This window comes from Oncorhynchus keta, chromosome 29 (assembly GCF_023373465.1).
Source record: "Oncorhynchus keta strain PuntledgeMale-10-30-2019 chromosome 29, Oket_V2, whole genome shotgun sequence".
Taxonomy (NCBI): domain Eukaryota; kingdom Metazoa; phylum Chordata; class Actinopteri; order Salmoniformes; family Salmonidae; genus Oncorhynchus; species Oncorhynchus keta.
In genome coordinates, this window is record NC_068449.1 from 16,219,330 (window position 1) to 16,237,366 (window position 18,037).

Sequence of the window (18,037 nt, forward strand, 5' to 3'; positions counted from 1 at the left end):
TTGTCTTAAATCATCTATTTATTACTAAGTAATTCACAGAAATGCATAAACAAAGTCAGTATGGTTACAAGAAATGATAAGGGAATGTGCCCTAGTGGGCTAAACCAGCATCGCGGCTTGGTGGACAAAACGGGGAGTCAGCTGAGAAGTCACCACAGAGTTGATCATTATAACAATTGAAATGCTAATCCTTTGCACATGAACGCTCACTCATTCGGGAACAATTGCAATCAATATATATATTTATGCTCAGTGTGTCGTCTTGATCGCTGGTGAAAAGTTTGTTTCTTTTGTAGAATTGTCCGTCTCTCTCCCTCTCTCGTGGTTAGAGTGGATTGTTCAGTGACATTCATTCATTCGTTATAGAACGGATGTTTCAGCGGTTGTCGTTCTTGGCATTAAATGATACCGAATTCCTAGCTGCAGACTAGTAATGAATATCAAATACTTTTTCTTATTCTGTTGGTATCGACAGTGAGAGTTTAACCATGTGGTATGGTTAAAAGATTCAGCAATGGTCTACAACCTTTGTACCCTCGTAATGGAGGAAAACATGGTCTGGTGATAATTTCTCAAAGTTGGGTTTTATTTGGAATTGCAGAAAAGGGCTGTCCCAGGATGCCTGACCCTAACTGGGCTCAGGGGCGGTCCTCTGATTTAGTTCAACTCAAAAGGGAATTGGAGTTTCCTTCATTAAACAGTCCAAAATCACATCACACAATTTTACAAACAGTATCATACTCACTCATTAATCTTACACAACAATTAGATGTAAAAACCTAATATCGGAGGCTATTATATAAACAGCGTTATGGCAATGTGGCCACACCGTCTCCCATGAGCTTCCCCAAAATGTAATAAACAAACCAGTTCATAGCTGGATTCTTCACCGATCTTTTATACCTTGTCCGGAACATGAAATTTGTTCGGACCTCAAGTTCTGTGAAGTGGAAGAAAGTCCTTTGTTCTCTATGAAAATTCACTCAGTCTCTTATGCTGTGGCCATGAGGCAGGGTCTTCTCAGGAATTTACGACCTCTCTCTGACCACAGCAGCCTTGTTGAAGGAGGCAGGGAGAGGGGGATGAGCTTGCTGTACCCAAAGAGGGCAACGTCATGACAGGTAGCACCTTTAAGAACATTTGTATGCAGTGGTCTTATCAAATAGATGTGGTTGTGGGCACACAATGTATGATTCAGATACATTTTCCATCAGTAGTATTGTTTAAAACCTTGAACATCTAGGAAAGTCTAAGCTGTGTTGTTAGTTGGTTCAACTAGGAAGGTTGTGTTGTTGGTTGGCCTGTCTTCCGGTCTCTGCAGGGGCAGGATGTCTGTGATCCAGTACTGAAATAAGGACACAACTGCAGTGGCCTCACCTGGAAAGACGAGACACACGTTACATTAGTTTGTTTGCAATTAGGAACAGTGAGTGGATTAACAGTTATTTAATGAGATCATTACTGCCATTCCATAGTGATGAGGACAACTAATTATCCTGGTCTAGGTCTAGTACTGTACCTGTCTGACATTTTTTACCTCGCCTTGACCCAGTCTGTAATCCCAACATGTTTCAAGCTGACCACCATTGTCCCTGTTCCCAAGAGCTCCAAGTTAACCTGCCTAAATGACGATCACCCTGTAGCACTCACATCTGTAATTTTGAAGTGCTGGTCATGACAAGATCCCAGACCCACTCAATTTGCATACCACCCCAACGGGTCCACAAATGACACAATCTCATTGCATTTCACACTGCCATCTCCCGCCCGGACAAGACGAGAAATAACAATGTGAGAATGCTGTTCATTGACTACAGCTCAGCGTTCAACGCCATAGTCCCCCATAAGCTCATCACCAAGCGCGAGACTGGACAGCTCCCTCTGCAACTGGATCCTGGACTTCCTAACAGGCCAGCCCGAGGTGGCGAGGGTAGGCAACAACACCTCCGCCACACTGACCTTCAACACGGGAGCCCCTCAGGGGTGTTTGCTTAGTCCCCTCCTGTAATCCCCGTTCACCCAAGACTGCGTGGCCATGCATGACTCCAACACCATCAAGTTAGCTGACGGTGGTAGGCCTGATCACCTACGTTGAGGAGACAGCCTACAGGGTGGAGGTCAGACAGTTGGCAGTGTGGTGACAGGAGAACAACCTCTCCCTCAATGTCTCCCTCAATACATTCCGTTTAATGGACATTTACCTTTAGTAAAAGAGAACAGGTGTGAATAGATTAGTTAACAGACTGGATGGCTATTAGACTACTTTATTTGCTCTCTAAAAAGGCCCAGTGCGGTCAAAAATGTGATTTATATACATTTCCACAATATGAGGTTGGAATAATACTGGGAAAATTATAAATGTCCTTTTAGTGAATGCGCTGTTTGAGAACACCTAAAATTTCAGCCTTTTTTTGTTGGATGGAGTTTTGGCCAGCGTGGGGACATCACCAGGCAGTAAATTAGTTAATAGATCAATAACAAAAGAGTTCCAAACCTCTCTGCCAATAACAGCTAGTTTTCAGATTTCCCCTCCCACTCAGACCACTCCCAGACAGTCCGAGAAAAATTATTGCATGAACAAAGTTATTTCTGACACTTAATTCATAACCATCACAGTAAGGTACATAATTGTTACCCAGAAATTATTTGATATTGAGATAAAAACGGCAGCATTGGACCTTTAATGACTAATTACGTTTTGGGGGAATCCACAAAGCTTGTCCACATCTGAGGAGCAGGTAGAGGGACCAGCAGGAATAAGCTGTGTGGTTTTAGTTTATAGTCTATACTAGGGTTCCCAAACTGGTGGCGTTATTTGACCACCCAAGTGTTACATTTTTATTGTTGGACAGAAGTCTAAAAACACCAGGAAATCAGCTCCAAGTGACTTTCATTTTGGAAATCTGTTCCCAAGTATTCACACACAAACACGTGATCATATACAAAAGTAAGCAAGTTGAAATGATTATGTTCTAGTCAAATATATCTTCTTGCAGTCAATTTACAGTCTACAAATTATGTTTTGATCCCCCGACCATCAACCCAAGAAATAAAAAAATAAAAAAAGAAATCAGCCTGCATCTGAATTTAGTTGATGATCCCTGGTCTATATAGAGTCCACTGTGGGAACTGATCACAGGTCTGGACTGGAGTTTGTTTTCCTCTTCAGCGTTGCCTTGGCAGAGAGTTGAGCATCACAATGACCACCTGCTCAGCCGTGCCCTGAATACCCTGGACAGGACAGTCGTATAATATACTGCAGTAGTATACTCTGCACGAGGGCCAACCAGGTCACCACTGATCTTATCAGTTAGATTTGAACTGGCCCAAAACACACACACACACACCTGAGACCATGTCATTCACAATTTCCAGACCTGTACAAAGTCTGCTCTCCTGGCAGCTCTTGAGTAAAACACCCGGTGGCAGGAGATACTGGGGACTGTCAAACTGGTTTGTGTTTGGATAGGGGAGAGCATGCATGTATAGGTAAGGCATGCTAGTATGGCCAGACGAGGGCAGGTATGATTAGGCGACTGGTAGTATGGACTAGAGGTCGACCGATTGATTTTTCAACACCGATACCAATTATTGGAGGATAATAAATTTTAAAAAGCCGATACCGATTAAATTGGCAGATTTGTATTTATTTATATAATGACAATACAACAATACTGAATGAACAATGAACACTTATTTTTAACTTAATATAATACGTAAATAAAATCCATTTAGTCTCAAATAAATAATGAAACACGCTCAATTTGGTTTTAATAATGCAAAAAAACAGTAATGCAATACATGCCATGTAAAAAAGCTAACTTAAGTTCTTTGCTCAGAACATGAGAACATATGGAAGCTGGTGGTCCTCAATATTCCCAAATTTTAGGTTGTAGTTATTATAGGAATTATGACGCGTCAACTATTTCTCTCTATACCATTGGTATTTCATATACCCTTGACCATTGGATGTTCTTAAAGGCACTATAGTATTTCCAGCCTAATCTCGGGAGTTGAAAGGCTTGAAGTCATAAACAGAGCTGTGCATCAAGCATTGCTAAGAGCTGCGGCAAACGCAGTAAAGTGCTGTTTGAGTGAACACTTACGAGCCAGCTGCTGCCTACCACCACTCAGTCAGACTGCTCTATCAAATCATAGACTTAAATATAATAAACACACAAATACGAGCCTTTGGTCATTAATATGGTAAAATCTGGAAAATATAATTTCGAAAAGAAAACGCTTATTCTTTCAGTGAAATACGGAAGCGTTCGCAACGAGCCAGACAGCCCAAACTGCTGCATATACCCTGACTCTGCTTGCACAGAACGTAAGAGTAGTGACAGTTTCCCTAGTTAATATTGCCCGCAAACATGAATTTGCTGTGTATTGATTTTAAGAAAGGCATTGATATTTATGGTTAGGTATATTTGCGCAACAATTGTGTTTTTCCCCCCGCAAATGCGCTTTTGTTAAATCGTCACCCGTTTGACGTTGGCGGTGATTCAATGATAAATGAACAGGCACCGCATTGATTATATGCAATGCAGGACAAGCTAGCTAACCTAGTAATATCAACCATGTGTAGTTAACTAGTGATTATGTGAAGATTGATGTTTTTTTTTTACAAGATAAGTTTAATGCTAGCTAGCAACTTATCTTGGCTCCTTGCAGCAAAAGTCATTTTATTGCTGCACTCGCGTAACAGGTGTTCAGCCTGCTACACAGTCTCCTCGTGGATTGCAATGTAATCAGCATCCAAAAAGGCCAATTACCGATTGTTATGAAAACTTTAAATCAACCCTAATTAAATCAGCCATGTGGTCAACCTCTAGTATGGACAGGTGAGCTCAGAAAAGAATAGTTAAGGCAAAACCAGATAAAATTACTCACTAGGAGACATGGTAGAGCTGTTCTGGAGCTCTTGCAGAGCCTTGGCAAGCCTCTCCGTGTCCTGTTGCTGCACCAGGGACTTGAGGCTGTGGAGTTGGGCCAAAACAGGAGGGGGGAATGTTCCATTGGACAGGCTGGTCAGAAGGCCCTCCACTACCCCTGAGGACACATGGAGCCTGCCTGCAGGCAATGAGCCTGGAGAGTGTGAGGAAAGAAGAGATGCTCTTACTCCACCAACCTTTCAAATATCCATTACTGAATGGGAATGTGCTAAGCAGGATGTGGGCAATTCAGTCATATGACAACAGCAAAATGTCTAATACCTTAACAATCGTCAGGTCTATGTTGAAACTGAGGTGCATAATAAAGGACAGGAGAATTTCTTCCGAAGGCAAGTCGGGGGGGGATTATGCCAGACCAGACAACAGAGCCTGTACATGATGAAGTAACCTAAACACCTCATGATGAAGTAACCTAAACACCTCATGATGAAGTAACCTAAACACCTCATGATGAAGTAACCTAAACACCTCATGATGAAGTAACCTAAACACCTCAGACCTTAAAATCCCCCATGGTCCTCAAGTTGGGACCATCCTCAAATGATTTATTTTTCTGCCAATATGAAGGCTATAAAATAAACTATGCTTCAGCACTTGAAGAAAAAAACAAAACAAAAAAAAACATAGTGCACTACATTTGGCCAGCTCTTAGGAAGACTGAGCCAGACTAACCCCGTTCCTGGAGACTACTGACCTGTAGGTTTCCAGTCCCCAACCCAATCTATCACACCTGATTGTAATAATTAGCTGGTTGATCATCTGAACCATGTTAGTTACAACTGGGGTTGGAGACAAAACCTACAGGAGGATAAATCTCCAGGAACAGGGTTGGAGAGCTCTGGCAGAGGCTATGTATGACCGTATCTGGGTTGATTAGCAGCCCTGGTATGATACTCACGATCAGACACGTAGATCTCCTGTGTGGTCCTTAGGAAGTCCATCACATCAGCTGCTCTTCTCTGCCTCATCTCTTCATCCTCCTCCTCCCCATTCCCCTTTCTCTGGTAGGTGAACTCCAGAGCTGCAGAGCGGGGCATCAGACCCAGAGACAGGAGCTTTTCTTTGTGCCGTTTCTTCTTTAGCTTCCTCCTCTTGTTCTTGCTGAGCCACTCTCCTTTCTCCTCCGTGGGGGTCGGAGCCATGGTTGGATCCTCAGGGTTGGAGTCTGTAGCCTGTCCCGTGACTGTCCCTCCTCCTGGAGCTGTTTTTCCCTTCCTCTTTCTTCTTCTTCTCACTCGTTGTCTTTCTCCTTCTCCTTCAGACTCATGAGCGTTCTCATCTGAAGGGAACAAGAAAAAGTGAGAGCTTGTTAACTTCACAAGCTAGTCTAATCTAGCTGTGGTGCTGTGCTATGGTAAGTCAGTCCCTGTGATCCATATTCATAACTAATATCCATTTCATAGCACTTGGAATCAGCCACCTTCAAACACCATGTCTATCCCATCTTTGACATAAGACTGTTTATTTGGTAGCAGATAGTTTATTCATCCAGCATTATTCATCCAGCATATTCAGCCAAGCAGCACCGCTTGGATTGATGCACAAGGATGGATGGCTCTCGGGGCTCAGAGAGCACTGAAGTCAAAAGCTGACTGCATCACCTTCCCCTGTGGGAAAGCTGCCCCCCTGTCCACACACAGAGCGTGGTGGCTGTTCCCCAGGGTAACTGGTGGGTGGAGAGGCTGTCTGGGATTTAGCAACCCAACCAGTCTATACACTCCAGTACCCCCTACTGCAGAGCTTGCATGCACACACACCACTCTCTTTCTCTAGACTTTAAGCAATTTCAAGAGATTTTTGGTCTTAAAGAGAAACTGCCACCATATGGCCAGCTGTGCAGAGAGAGCGAGTGAGAATCTTAAAAAAAAAAAGAAAGGTTGTTTTATGTATCAATTTTCAGCTGTGAAAGATTGATGTTTCCAATTTCTCAAATAAACAACCGGTGATGATTATTCACAGCATTTCCATAAAACAAATCCTATTAAGCATGTAGGAAGCGATTTAATGTTGGTGGCAATAAGTGAATGCTGCAACAGATGTGGGGCAAAGCGGACATGGCTTGATAAAAGGTGCATAATGCAGCAAATTTGATTCAGCAAGGTCCAGCTCAATAAATAGTCTCTCAAAGACACAGGATGTCCTGAAGGAGGATGGACATGCGCACACAGTCCATTTTATCATGACTTTGACTGTTCAACAGGTAAACTGCAGTCAAAGGAATGTGAGTCAGTGTTCCCTCTAGTGGTCAGGTAGTCTGATGGTTAGGGATCAAACCAGAGCCATTTTCTGTTTACCATCAAATGTCGTTAGAGGGATGCACTCGTATCCCGACATCAAAAAGCTCTGTAGCAGGATAGCTAATGCTGGTATCAGGACCTTGACAAATTGAAGAGTGAGTGATAACCATGAAAACACGCAAGACTGATGGCTTTAGCCATGTTCAACAACTATTCTTATTCTGGATTGATCTAGCTCCATTTACCTTGCCTCGCTAACTTACTAGGTAATAAATCCTGAGACCACTGCCCCACTCGGAAGGCTAAGGCACTGCATCGCAGTGCCACTAGGAGACTGTGTTCGAGTCCAGATTCTTTTGTAGCCGGCTACGACTGGGAGACCCATGGGGTGGTGCACAATTGGCCCAGCGTCGTGCAGGTTAGGGGAGGATTTGGCATGCAGGGATGTGGTCATCCTGTCTGGGTTGGCGCCCCCCCTTGGTTTGGGCCATGGCGGAGATCTTAGTGGGCTATACTCAGCCTTGTCTCAGGATGGTAAGTTGGTGGTTGAAGATATTCCTCTAGTGGTGTGGGGGCAGTGCTTTGGCAAAGTGGGTGGCGTTATATCCTTCCTGTTTGGCCCTGTCCGTAGGTGTCCTCAGATGGGGCCACAGCGTCTCATGACCCCTCCTGTCTCAGCCTCCAGTAGTTTATGTGTCGGGGGGCTAGGGTCAGTTCGTTATATCTGGAGTACTTCTCCTGTCCTATTCTGTGTCCTGTGTGAATCTAAGTGTGCGTTCTCTAATTCTCTCCTCTCGGAGGACCTGAGCCCTAGGACCATGCCCCAGGACTACCTGACATGATGACTCCTTGCTGTCCCCAGTCCACCTGGCCGTGCTGCTGCTCCAGTTTCAACTGTACTGCCTTATTATTATTCGACCATGCTGGTCATTAATGAACATTTGAACATCTTGGCCATGTTCTGTTATAATCTCCACCCGGCACAGCCAGAAGAGGACTGGCCACCCCACATAGCCTGGTTCCTCTCTAGGTTTCTTCCTAGGTTTTGGCCTTTCTAGGGAGGTTTTCCTAGCCACCGTGCTTCTACACCTGCATTGCTTGCTGTTTGGGGTTTTAGGCTGGGTTTCTGTACAGCACTTTGAGATATCAGCTGATGTACGAAGGGCTATATAAATACATTTGATTTGGATGTCCTTGTCCGCGCACTAGTGACTCCTGTGGCAGGCTGAGCACAGTGTACGCTGACACGGTCGCCAGGTGTAGGGTGTTTCCTCCGACACATTGGTGCGGCTGGCTTCAGGGTTAAGTGGGCATTGTGTCAAGAACAGTGCGGCTTGGTTGTGTTGTGTTTCGGAGGACGCACGGCTCTCAACAGTCACCTCTCGAGTCCGTACGGGAGTTGCAGCGACGAGACAAGACTGTCATTACCAATTGGATACCACAAAATTGGGGAGAAAAAAGGGGTAAAAAAAAATATATCCTCTGATGACATCTGTGATAACCATCTGATTACTTGTTTGTTAACTTGCACGTAAACAAAGAGGTTTCTGATGACGGACTACGTTGTGAATAGTGTTACAATTACAATATTTTTTCTGACCATTTGGAACAAAATGTAAACACTAAATAAATTATGTACCAGTGTCTCTGTTCTAATGAAATATATACACCCCCCCCCCACACACAATTATTCTCTGCAGATCCTCTCAAGCCCTGTCAGGTTGGATGGGGAGCATTGCTGAACATCTATTGTCAGGTCTCTCCATAGATGTTTGATAGAGTTCAAGTCCGGGCTCTGACTGGGCCAATCAAGGACCTTGAGGCTTGTCCCGAGGCCACTGCTGCGTTGTCTTGGCTGTGTGCTTAGTGTCTTAATGACCATTCCACAGGTGCATGTTCATTAATTGTTTATGGTTCACTGAACAAGCATGGGACACAGTGTTTAAACCATTTACAATGAAGATCTGTGAAGTTTTGGATTTTTCAAATTATCTTATGAAAGACAGGGTCCTGAAAAAGGGACCTCTTTTTTGCTGAGTGTATACACACACCCCCGCCCACCCAAGTATACAAAACAACACCTGCACTTTCCATGACTCACACTGACCAGGTGAAAGCTATGATCCCTATTTGATGTCACTTCAATCAGTGTAGATGACAGGGAGGAGACAGGTTAAAATAGGCAATTTAGACATGGATTGCGTATGTGTGCCATTCAGAGGGTAAATGGGCAAGACAAAATATTTTATTTCCTTTGGACGGGGTATCATAGTAGGTACCGGGGATTCCCGTGTGCATCTAGAATAGTCCACCACCCAAAGGACATCCAGCAAACTTGGCACAACTGTGGGACGCATTAGAGTCAAAATGGGCCAGCATCCCAGTTGGAACGTTTTCAACACTTTGTAGAGTCCATGCCCTGACAAATTGAGGCTGTTCTGAGGGCGAAAGGGGAGGGGGGTGTAACTCAATATTAGGAAGGTGTTCCTAATGTTTGGTATACTCCGTGTATATAGCCTTTACATATAAAGACTTTTAAAAAGTTACATGCATTCGTGGACTGCGTTTTATTTACCATTTAGGCTAATTACGCAAAGCTCACTTTGTTATTCAATTCTAAAACAAAAATGTTTGATTGCATTTCAAAGCATGAATGACTCATATGCTGTGTGATGACATGAACAAATGACAGAACAGCCTCACTGATTGATACAGTGCTTCCCGAAAGGATTCACACCTGTCGACGCTCAAATTTAAAACGGATTACATGTAGATTGTCTCTGGCCTACACACACAGAATGTCAAATTGGAATTATGTTCTTCAAATTCATTCAAAATTAAAAGCTGAAATGTCAAATATTCAACCCTTTTGTTATGGTAAGCCTAAATACACTGATTAGAAAATGTTTGCTTAACAAGTCACATAACTTACATGAACTCTGTATGCAATAGTATTATGACTACCTCATCTCTGTGCCCCACACAACTATATTTGAGGTCCCTCAGTTTAGCAGTGAATTTCAAAACACACAATTCAACCACAAAGACCAGGGAGGTTTCCAATGCCTCACTAAGAGAGGCACCGCACCCGTTGGTAGATGGGTAAAAATTTAAAAAGCAGAAATTAAATATCCCTTTGAGCATGGTGAAGTTACACTATCCAAGTGAAATTAGTATCAATACACCCAGTCACTACAAAGATACAGGCGTCCTTCCTAACTCAATTGTCGGAGAGGAAGGAAATCGCTCAGGGATTTCACTATGAAGCCAATGGTGACTTTTAAAACAGTTACATAGTTTAAATGGCTGTGATAGGAGACAACTGAAGATGGATCAACAACATTGTACTTACTACACAATACTAACCTAATTGACAGAACGAAAAGGAGGAAGTCTGTACATTAAAAAAATATTCTAAAACATGCATCCTGTTTGCAACAAGACAAAGTAATACTGCAAAACAATGTGGTTAAGCAATTCACTTTTTGTCCTGAAAATAAGTTATATGAGGAGTAAATCCAACACAACACATTAGTACCACACTCCATATTTTCAAGCATAGTGGTAGCGTCATCATGTTATGGGTATGCTTGTAATCATTAAGGATTAAGGACTGGGGAGTTCAGGATAAAAAATAAACATAATGGAGCTACGCATCTCCCAGGGTCTGCTTTCCACCAGACACTGAAAGATGAATTCACCTTACAAAAGGACAATAACCTAAAATACAAGGCTAAATCTACACTGGACTTAATATAATTCATAAATAAAATCAATTTAGCCTCAAGTAAATAATGAAACATGTTCAATTTGGTTTAAATAATGCAAAAACAAAGTGTTGGAGAAGAAAGTAAAAGTGCAATATGTGCTATGCAAGAAAGCTAACGTTTCAGTTCCTTGCTCAGAACATATGAAAGCTGGTGGTTCCTTTTACATGAGTCTTCAATATTCCCAGGTAAGACATTTGAGGTTGTAGTTATTATAGGACTATTTCCCTCTATACCATTTGTATTTCATTAATCTTTGACTATTAGATGTTCTTATAGGCACTTTAGTATTGCCAGTGTAACAGTATAGCTTCCGTCCCTCTCCTCGCTCCTCCCTGGGCTCGAACCAGCAACACAACGACAACAGCCACCATCGAAGCAGCAAGGGAAACAGCCACCCCAAGGCTCAGAGCAAGTGACGTTTGAAAAGCTACTAGCGCGCGCTAACTAGCTAGCCATTTCACTTCGGTTACACCAGCCTCATCTCGGGAGTTGATAGGCTTGAAGTCATAAACAGTACAATGCTTGACGCACAATGAAGAGCTGCTGGCAAAACACACAAAAGTGCCGTTTGAGTGAATGTTTACGCGCCTGCTTCTGCCTACCACCGCTCAGTCAGATACTTGTATGCTCAGTCAGATTATATGCAACGCAGGACACGCTAGATAATTTCATCAACCATGTGTAGTTAATTGATTGATTGTTTTTTACAAGATAAATTTAATGCTAGCAAGCAACTTATCTTGGCTTACTGCATTCGCGTAACAGGCAGCCTCCTTGTGGAGTGCAACGAGAGGCAGGTCATTATTGCGATGGACTAGTTAACTGTACGGTTGCAAGATTGGATCCCCCGAGCTGACAAGGTGAAAATCTGTCGTTCTGCCCCTGAACGATGCAGTTAACCCACCGTTCCTAGGCCGTCATTGAAAATAAGAATGTGTTCTTAACTGACTTGCCTAGTTAAATAAATCCGATTGTTATGAGAACCTGAAATCGGCCCTAATTATTCGGCCATTACGATTAATCGGTCGACCACTAATTGTTCGTTATGACCTAACGCTACTTGATTTTTTTTCTCGTCTTCTCACGCTGCTGCTGTCCCCGCATTGTTTTCAACACCAATATGCTGGTTAACTTGGCTATTATGCACATAGCAACATGAGCTAGGAAAAGGTGACAATTCAACAACAAAATGCTGGTTAACTTTGCTATTATGTCCATAGAAACATAGGGAAAGGAGCCATTTCAACGACACACAGATGTTTCAGTACCACGGACAGTGACTGCTATCCAACGGGAGAAAGCATACACACACACTAGTGTTGCCCCATTATTTTTTACATAATATAACCATATACAATTTCAGTATACCACGTCCAGTGATGGGACTGTGCCTTCAATGGATTAGTCTACTGAGACAGGCGTGAATAAGACAGGTGTCTTGTGCACCATGGAAAAAAATATCAATTTGCGACTCTGTGACTAAAGAAATCTTGGTCGACTAACAGCCTATTGACCAAACAATCGACTAAATGGGGTCAGCCCTACGTGAGTCTATAGTAATGTTGGCAGGAGGGATCAATAGTAAGGTCATCCACTGTCTCTCTGAGTACATCAAAGCCACTGCTAAGATATCAGTCTGAGCTAGTTTGGTCACTTACTTCACACTTTCTAATAAACGCAAGGCCTTGGGAGGGGGTTGAAGGAATTTCAAACAAATTCCTTGTGACATGAACACAGGCCCAAAACTACTCACACAGTAGCTGGAAAAGACAGCATAGTTAACTCTATTACACTATCTTCTTAATAGAGGCCATCAATTGGTTCTCTAACGCAATTCGATAGACAACAGAAATGTTGTGCAACATGAGCTTTCATGAAGTGTTTGATTCGATTTGTGATTACATTTGCATTGGTGTCAGAGTGATTAGTGGGACAATAGAGTGCTGAGTACCGGGCAGTTAGCAGGTTTGGTAGGCCTACTAATGACCATCAGCAGCATCAGAGCTAGGAGAAGCCTAATCACCGCGACTAAGTGGTCATGTCAGATTTTCCCATCAGTTGGCCTTTTAAAATAAGCAATATTTATGATGACTTCATTTGTTTCTTAGGCCTAGATGGTAATTAGGGCAGAACTGCTTCATGTGTACAGACCTAGCAGCTGATCTACATGAAAGCATTTTAAGACATTATTCAAGGTAGACACCTTGCCCAGCTAAATGTTAAAGGACTTATAACCAAAAAATAAAAACATTCATGACCATGAGGTTGTCATGGTGTACTTTGCTTTCTCCATGGGAACAGATACCTCCTGCAAGCGTAGCACAGAGCCGCAAACATTTGCTCACACAGACCATTTCAGGACTGCAGAAAGAAGCTAAAAACCCACCCCTATTCCACCTGTACTGCTACAAGACTAGGTCTAATGGCTAACTTGTACTACTTCTAAAATAATCTAAATGTGTTTAGAGAGTCTTTTTTACATCAGCAGATGTCAAAAAGTGCATATACATGAACCCAGCTATCTGATGACCAAGTATGTAAGAGAAAGCACTAATAGGCCTAAATTGTTGACTAGTCCATTATAGCTGCATTGAGTATACTTCGAAGTCATAAATTCTTGAGTTTCTAGAAAAACATACATTGTCTTCCAATTAATGAGGCATTTTCTGCAGGTAAAGTGGAAATACCGGTACAACCTACTCAGTGTACACGAATGAAGGTGTTTCCCAAGGCTAATTTCTCTACTGTCAACTATTAATATAATCCGTTTCTGTCAGGTAGCCTAAACCCATTTACCTCTCTGGCAGGCAGATGCCGACTGAATGAAATGGACTGGGTTAGTAGTGTGGCTATCCGGTCAGGACGGCTTAGAGCAGGTTGTTCAGCCAGCTGTTTGATACCAGGGAAACATTCACTAAAACAAATTAAATGTGCTGCATTACATCTTAATGTTGCAATATGTAACTTTTGGATGATACTTACAAATTCTTATGGAAATGTGAGTTATAGATCTTTCATTCTCATTGAAAGCAAGTCAGAGGTAGATAGATATGTTCTATATGCACTATTTTTTATGCTTCCCGTTCATACGTTTAGTTTTTGCATCTTTTACTTTTGTACAACAGCTGAAAATACAATATTTTTGGTTATTTCAGAGGTTTAGATGGTACAATGATTTGCTACACATTGCTTGTCACATAACCTTCTGCATATTGCACCTTTAAGTTTACTGATCATATAACACAAAATTATCAGTTCTGTTGTGAATCAATGTCAACTGTTGAGCCTAAAATGGTTTCAATGAGTGCTCACATAAGCCATATACCTTTAGATAATCACCACATATCTGTAATAGTAACATTTGACATTGAAAAAACAGCATCAAATGTGAATGACAGTGGGTGGTCTGATCCATTTGGCACAGATTGCATTCAGATGGGATTTGATCACCGGTACACTCAACACAACCATCTCACATTTATCAACTAAGTTCTTGGATAAAAATATTTGTTCCCGCTTTAATCTCCCCACAACTGGACTGGAAAAGTCTATAAAGGAGAGTGATAGTATCACTGAGCTGGACAGAGGAACTGAGAAGAGCCCCTTCTTGTAAATCCCCTGCTTTATGGCACATCGCTGTCACCACAGTCCATAAATGTAAGATTATAGCCCTCTTACCAGCTGGGTCTTGCACAGTATTTATGTATGCTGGCTGAGAGAGCGTGACAGATCCCTCTGCACCTGTCTTGTATTCTGCAGGGGGAGCTATGACTGTGTACATTCGTCTGCCTGGCTGGGTCGAGGATGGTATTATCCCTCCATCTCCTGAGAGACAGAGCAAATAAGAAAGAAAGAACATTAGCTATACTGTAAGTGCTTGGCGATTGGTTTGGAGGTGATTGTATTGTAGGCTATATAATTTCCGGACTGTGACACGAACTTATTTGGAAGTAATAAAAAGTGTGTGATGTCTCACTTCGCTTAGCTCCGGGGACAATATTTCTAATTCAATTGAGCATAACTCAGTTAATGAAATATGTACTCTACTTACCAGTGATAGTGCACTCCTCTAGGCCTATTTTCTGTTTCACAGAGGACTTGTCGAGAACAAACTCGGGGGGTGAAGAGCTGGGTTCTTTCTCAAGCTTGGGAGGTAAGGGGTACAGCCTCTGAAGAACTTTAGACTGGAATACTGAAACGTAGTTGACATTCTTAACTTTAATTCCACATTGCTGCCAATGTCAAGTACAAGCCATCTAGGGTATAAATACATGTTTTGCTAATTACGCAATTTCAATTGAAATTTAATCACAACTAGTAGTTGGTAGATCAAAGTAAAATTCACAGAAAGCGTAAATACTTATTAATATCAGAAGCCTACAAAAACTAAACGGAAAACGAGTTGACCGATCAATCCCGCATGTTTTTGTGATACCTTCGCTGATTTAACGTTATACATCAGCGAAAGTATCACAAAAACACGCGGGATTGATCGGTCAACTTGGCGTTTGTTAACTCTCAATGAGTTGCGAGACAGGTAAACTAGCTATAAATACAGACTAGTAAAAACTAGCTACATCTGGCGTTTAATGTTTCAGCAACGACAAGACGTAAAAAGGTACTTACCTTCTTTCCTATGTGCCATATCACTATATTTAACTCGAATGTAACATTAGATAAAACACGCTTGTGAAAATTGCTAACGGTAATGTTACCAGCTAGCTAGTTAGCATTGCTAGCTACTGGCACCCTGCTAGTTGATGTTTTGCAGCTTTGTTATGAACTTTTGTAACGAAACCCCATCATTTGCAACATTGCGTTGACAAATCATGCTCCGTTACGACTGAAATAATTTCGCTAAATATCATTATGTGCACAGCCGCGACAGAAAACATATAAACGAGCAGCAGCCCAGACCTCAATCATCCACACATGAGGAAGGAACCAAAGATTATCCATATTGACCAGATACTCAAGTCGCCGCTCTAACAATGTGAAATGTCTTCAACAATGGAAGGCAGCCGAGAGGAGGCAAGGTCAGGTGGGACCATTCTAGCCAATGAGAGGGCAGATAAGCGTGCGAACCACAGGCACAACTCCGATATAACATGTTTTTTTTCTCAGAGTTTCCGGAATGTCAAGTGTCCTACTTATATCAGTACACTCTTAACAACCTAACCATTACGAAACTTGTATTCGATCAAATAAGCCTCACGTAGCAAATAAGCCATTACATTTTTTGATTACCACATTTGAAACACTCGTTGATCTCCATACAAAATCTGCTTGGTGAGCGAAAAAAAAACGAAAACGCCACCTGCTGGAGAATACAAATTTTGGGCCCAGTCATACCTCTTGCTTCGCTTCTTCCTCTCTGAAGGAACTGCCTGCATGACACCGTGGCTGTCTGTAGCCTGACCAACAGCTCCCCCTCTGGGCGCATCCAGTAACATCAACTCCATCGACATGCGCAAACTAAGCCAGCTGTGAAGAAGGGTTTGACAGCAGCGCATGGACACCGCGATGTGAATATCAAATAGCTCAGCATCAGGACCAGAGTGAGCCTAGTTTGGAATGCGCGCACCCTCTAAACTTCTCCGGGAACGTCAGTATGTGAACAGGATTTGAGGAGGAGGAATTAACTAGAATGTCAGTTCTGAAGAAGGTAATTGTTTTTTTTTCATCATAATGTACCTCTCATGTCATAGTTATAGTCTATTAGAAAAGTCTAAGTGTGTTGGGTTAGCAATGTTGGCAGCTCATGGATTTGCGTGTTAAGCATACCCATAGATTAAGTCAGTTGGGAAATGGGTGGGACTCAGCATCTTACCTCGAATTTGCTGTATGACTGATCAGTCTAATTTCACATCCATTGTTGAGGAATTTAGATAGATGATTTTGTTAGGAAAGATAATGTACTACTTTTTGAATTATTAGCAATTACTAATTTTCCCCTGAATCATTCCTAGAAATAAACTAATTTGAATGATGTTGCATTGTAGTGCAGGTGTCAATTTGTTCACCAACACCACTGTTCTCTCTGGTTGCTGCTGCATGTGCACAACTTTGTCCTGGATCAGGATAGTGAGAGATGGGAACTTTCCAGGCAGAAAAAAAGCCCTTTTTGTGAGGCATCAAACTCTGAAATGCATGCCAGGCCGATCTCTTACACTTACAGTGCATCACGATCACACACACTCCTGTGAGCAGCCACCAGCCATGCAATGTGCTGCTGCTATCTGTCTGTGTAGACTATACTCAGTGGTAGCGGTGGTGGTGGGCAGTGGTTTTACCCGCTTGCCTTGCAAGCTGTCAAAGGAGAGCTTGGCTCAGCTAGGGAAGGGAGGCAGGTAGGCAGCAGTCTTTGAATAGTCCGTTTCAGTCTCTCAGTGAGAAGCTGAGAAGAACACCTGGGTAAACATGTTATGTAATGCTTGGGTGTTGAGGACACATTGAGAAAAGCCAAGTATTCACCAACACAATCTGGGACAATAATGATCTACAAGTGCACACTGTGAGGTTTGTTTGTTTGCCACTGATCGCTAGCAGCAAGACTAGATGTTTTCCCATGAGGGGTGTAGTAGACACCCCTGATATCATATCATTTGTGAATTAGGTTACATCACTTGGGCTGCGGCTGGCTTATTGAAAATGTATACAGTATGATATTTGCTATTGTCAGGTATGATGATGAGTCACTAAGGTGACAGTAGTTAGGATTCACAGTTTGCAGGTGCAAGTATTGATGCCCACAAAAAATGCTGTTTTGTTGTGCAAAATTGGGTGATTGAACACAATGGGAAGAAGTGCTGTAACATTCCTGGTGTACCATAAAGAGAGTTGTAAGTACCCCACATACCAATGAGCCTGTCTTCATTTTTAGCTCATAGTATCCCACGTTTCTTTCTTCAATGACAGCCAGCTGCGCACCAGTGAGGCAGAAACTAAGTGGCAGCATCCTGTGTTTCTCTCTAGATGAACAGGGAGGTCTGCTATAGTCGCAACATGGAAACGTTTCTAACATGTGGAAATATAGCTGAGAGAGACAGAGAGAGAGAGAGAGAGAGAGAGAGAG

The 18,037-nt window shown here is 42.4% G+C and overlaps 1 protein-coding gene across 1 annotated transcript; it reads right to left on the reverse strand.

The window, feature by feature from the left end:
- LOC118362344 (glutamate-rich protein 1) lies at positions 1 to 15,948 on the reverse strand. The gene is made up of 6 exons (XM_035742592.2): positions 15,589 to 15,948; positions 15,014 to 15,154; positions 14,641 to 14,787; positions 5,854 to 6,234; positions 4,894 to 5,088; positions 1 to 1,377 (listed from the first exon to the last, which is right to left on the reverse strand). The coding sequence occupies exons 1-6, from the start codon at positions 15,605 to 15,607 to the stop codon at positions 1,250 to 1,252; spliced, it is 1,011 nt and encodes a 336-aa protein (XP_035598485.1). The 5' UTR covers positions 15,608 to 15,948; the 3' UTR covers positions 1 to 1,249.
- Positions 15,949 to 18,037: the final 2,089 nt, after the last annotated feature.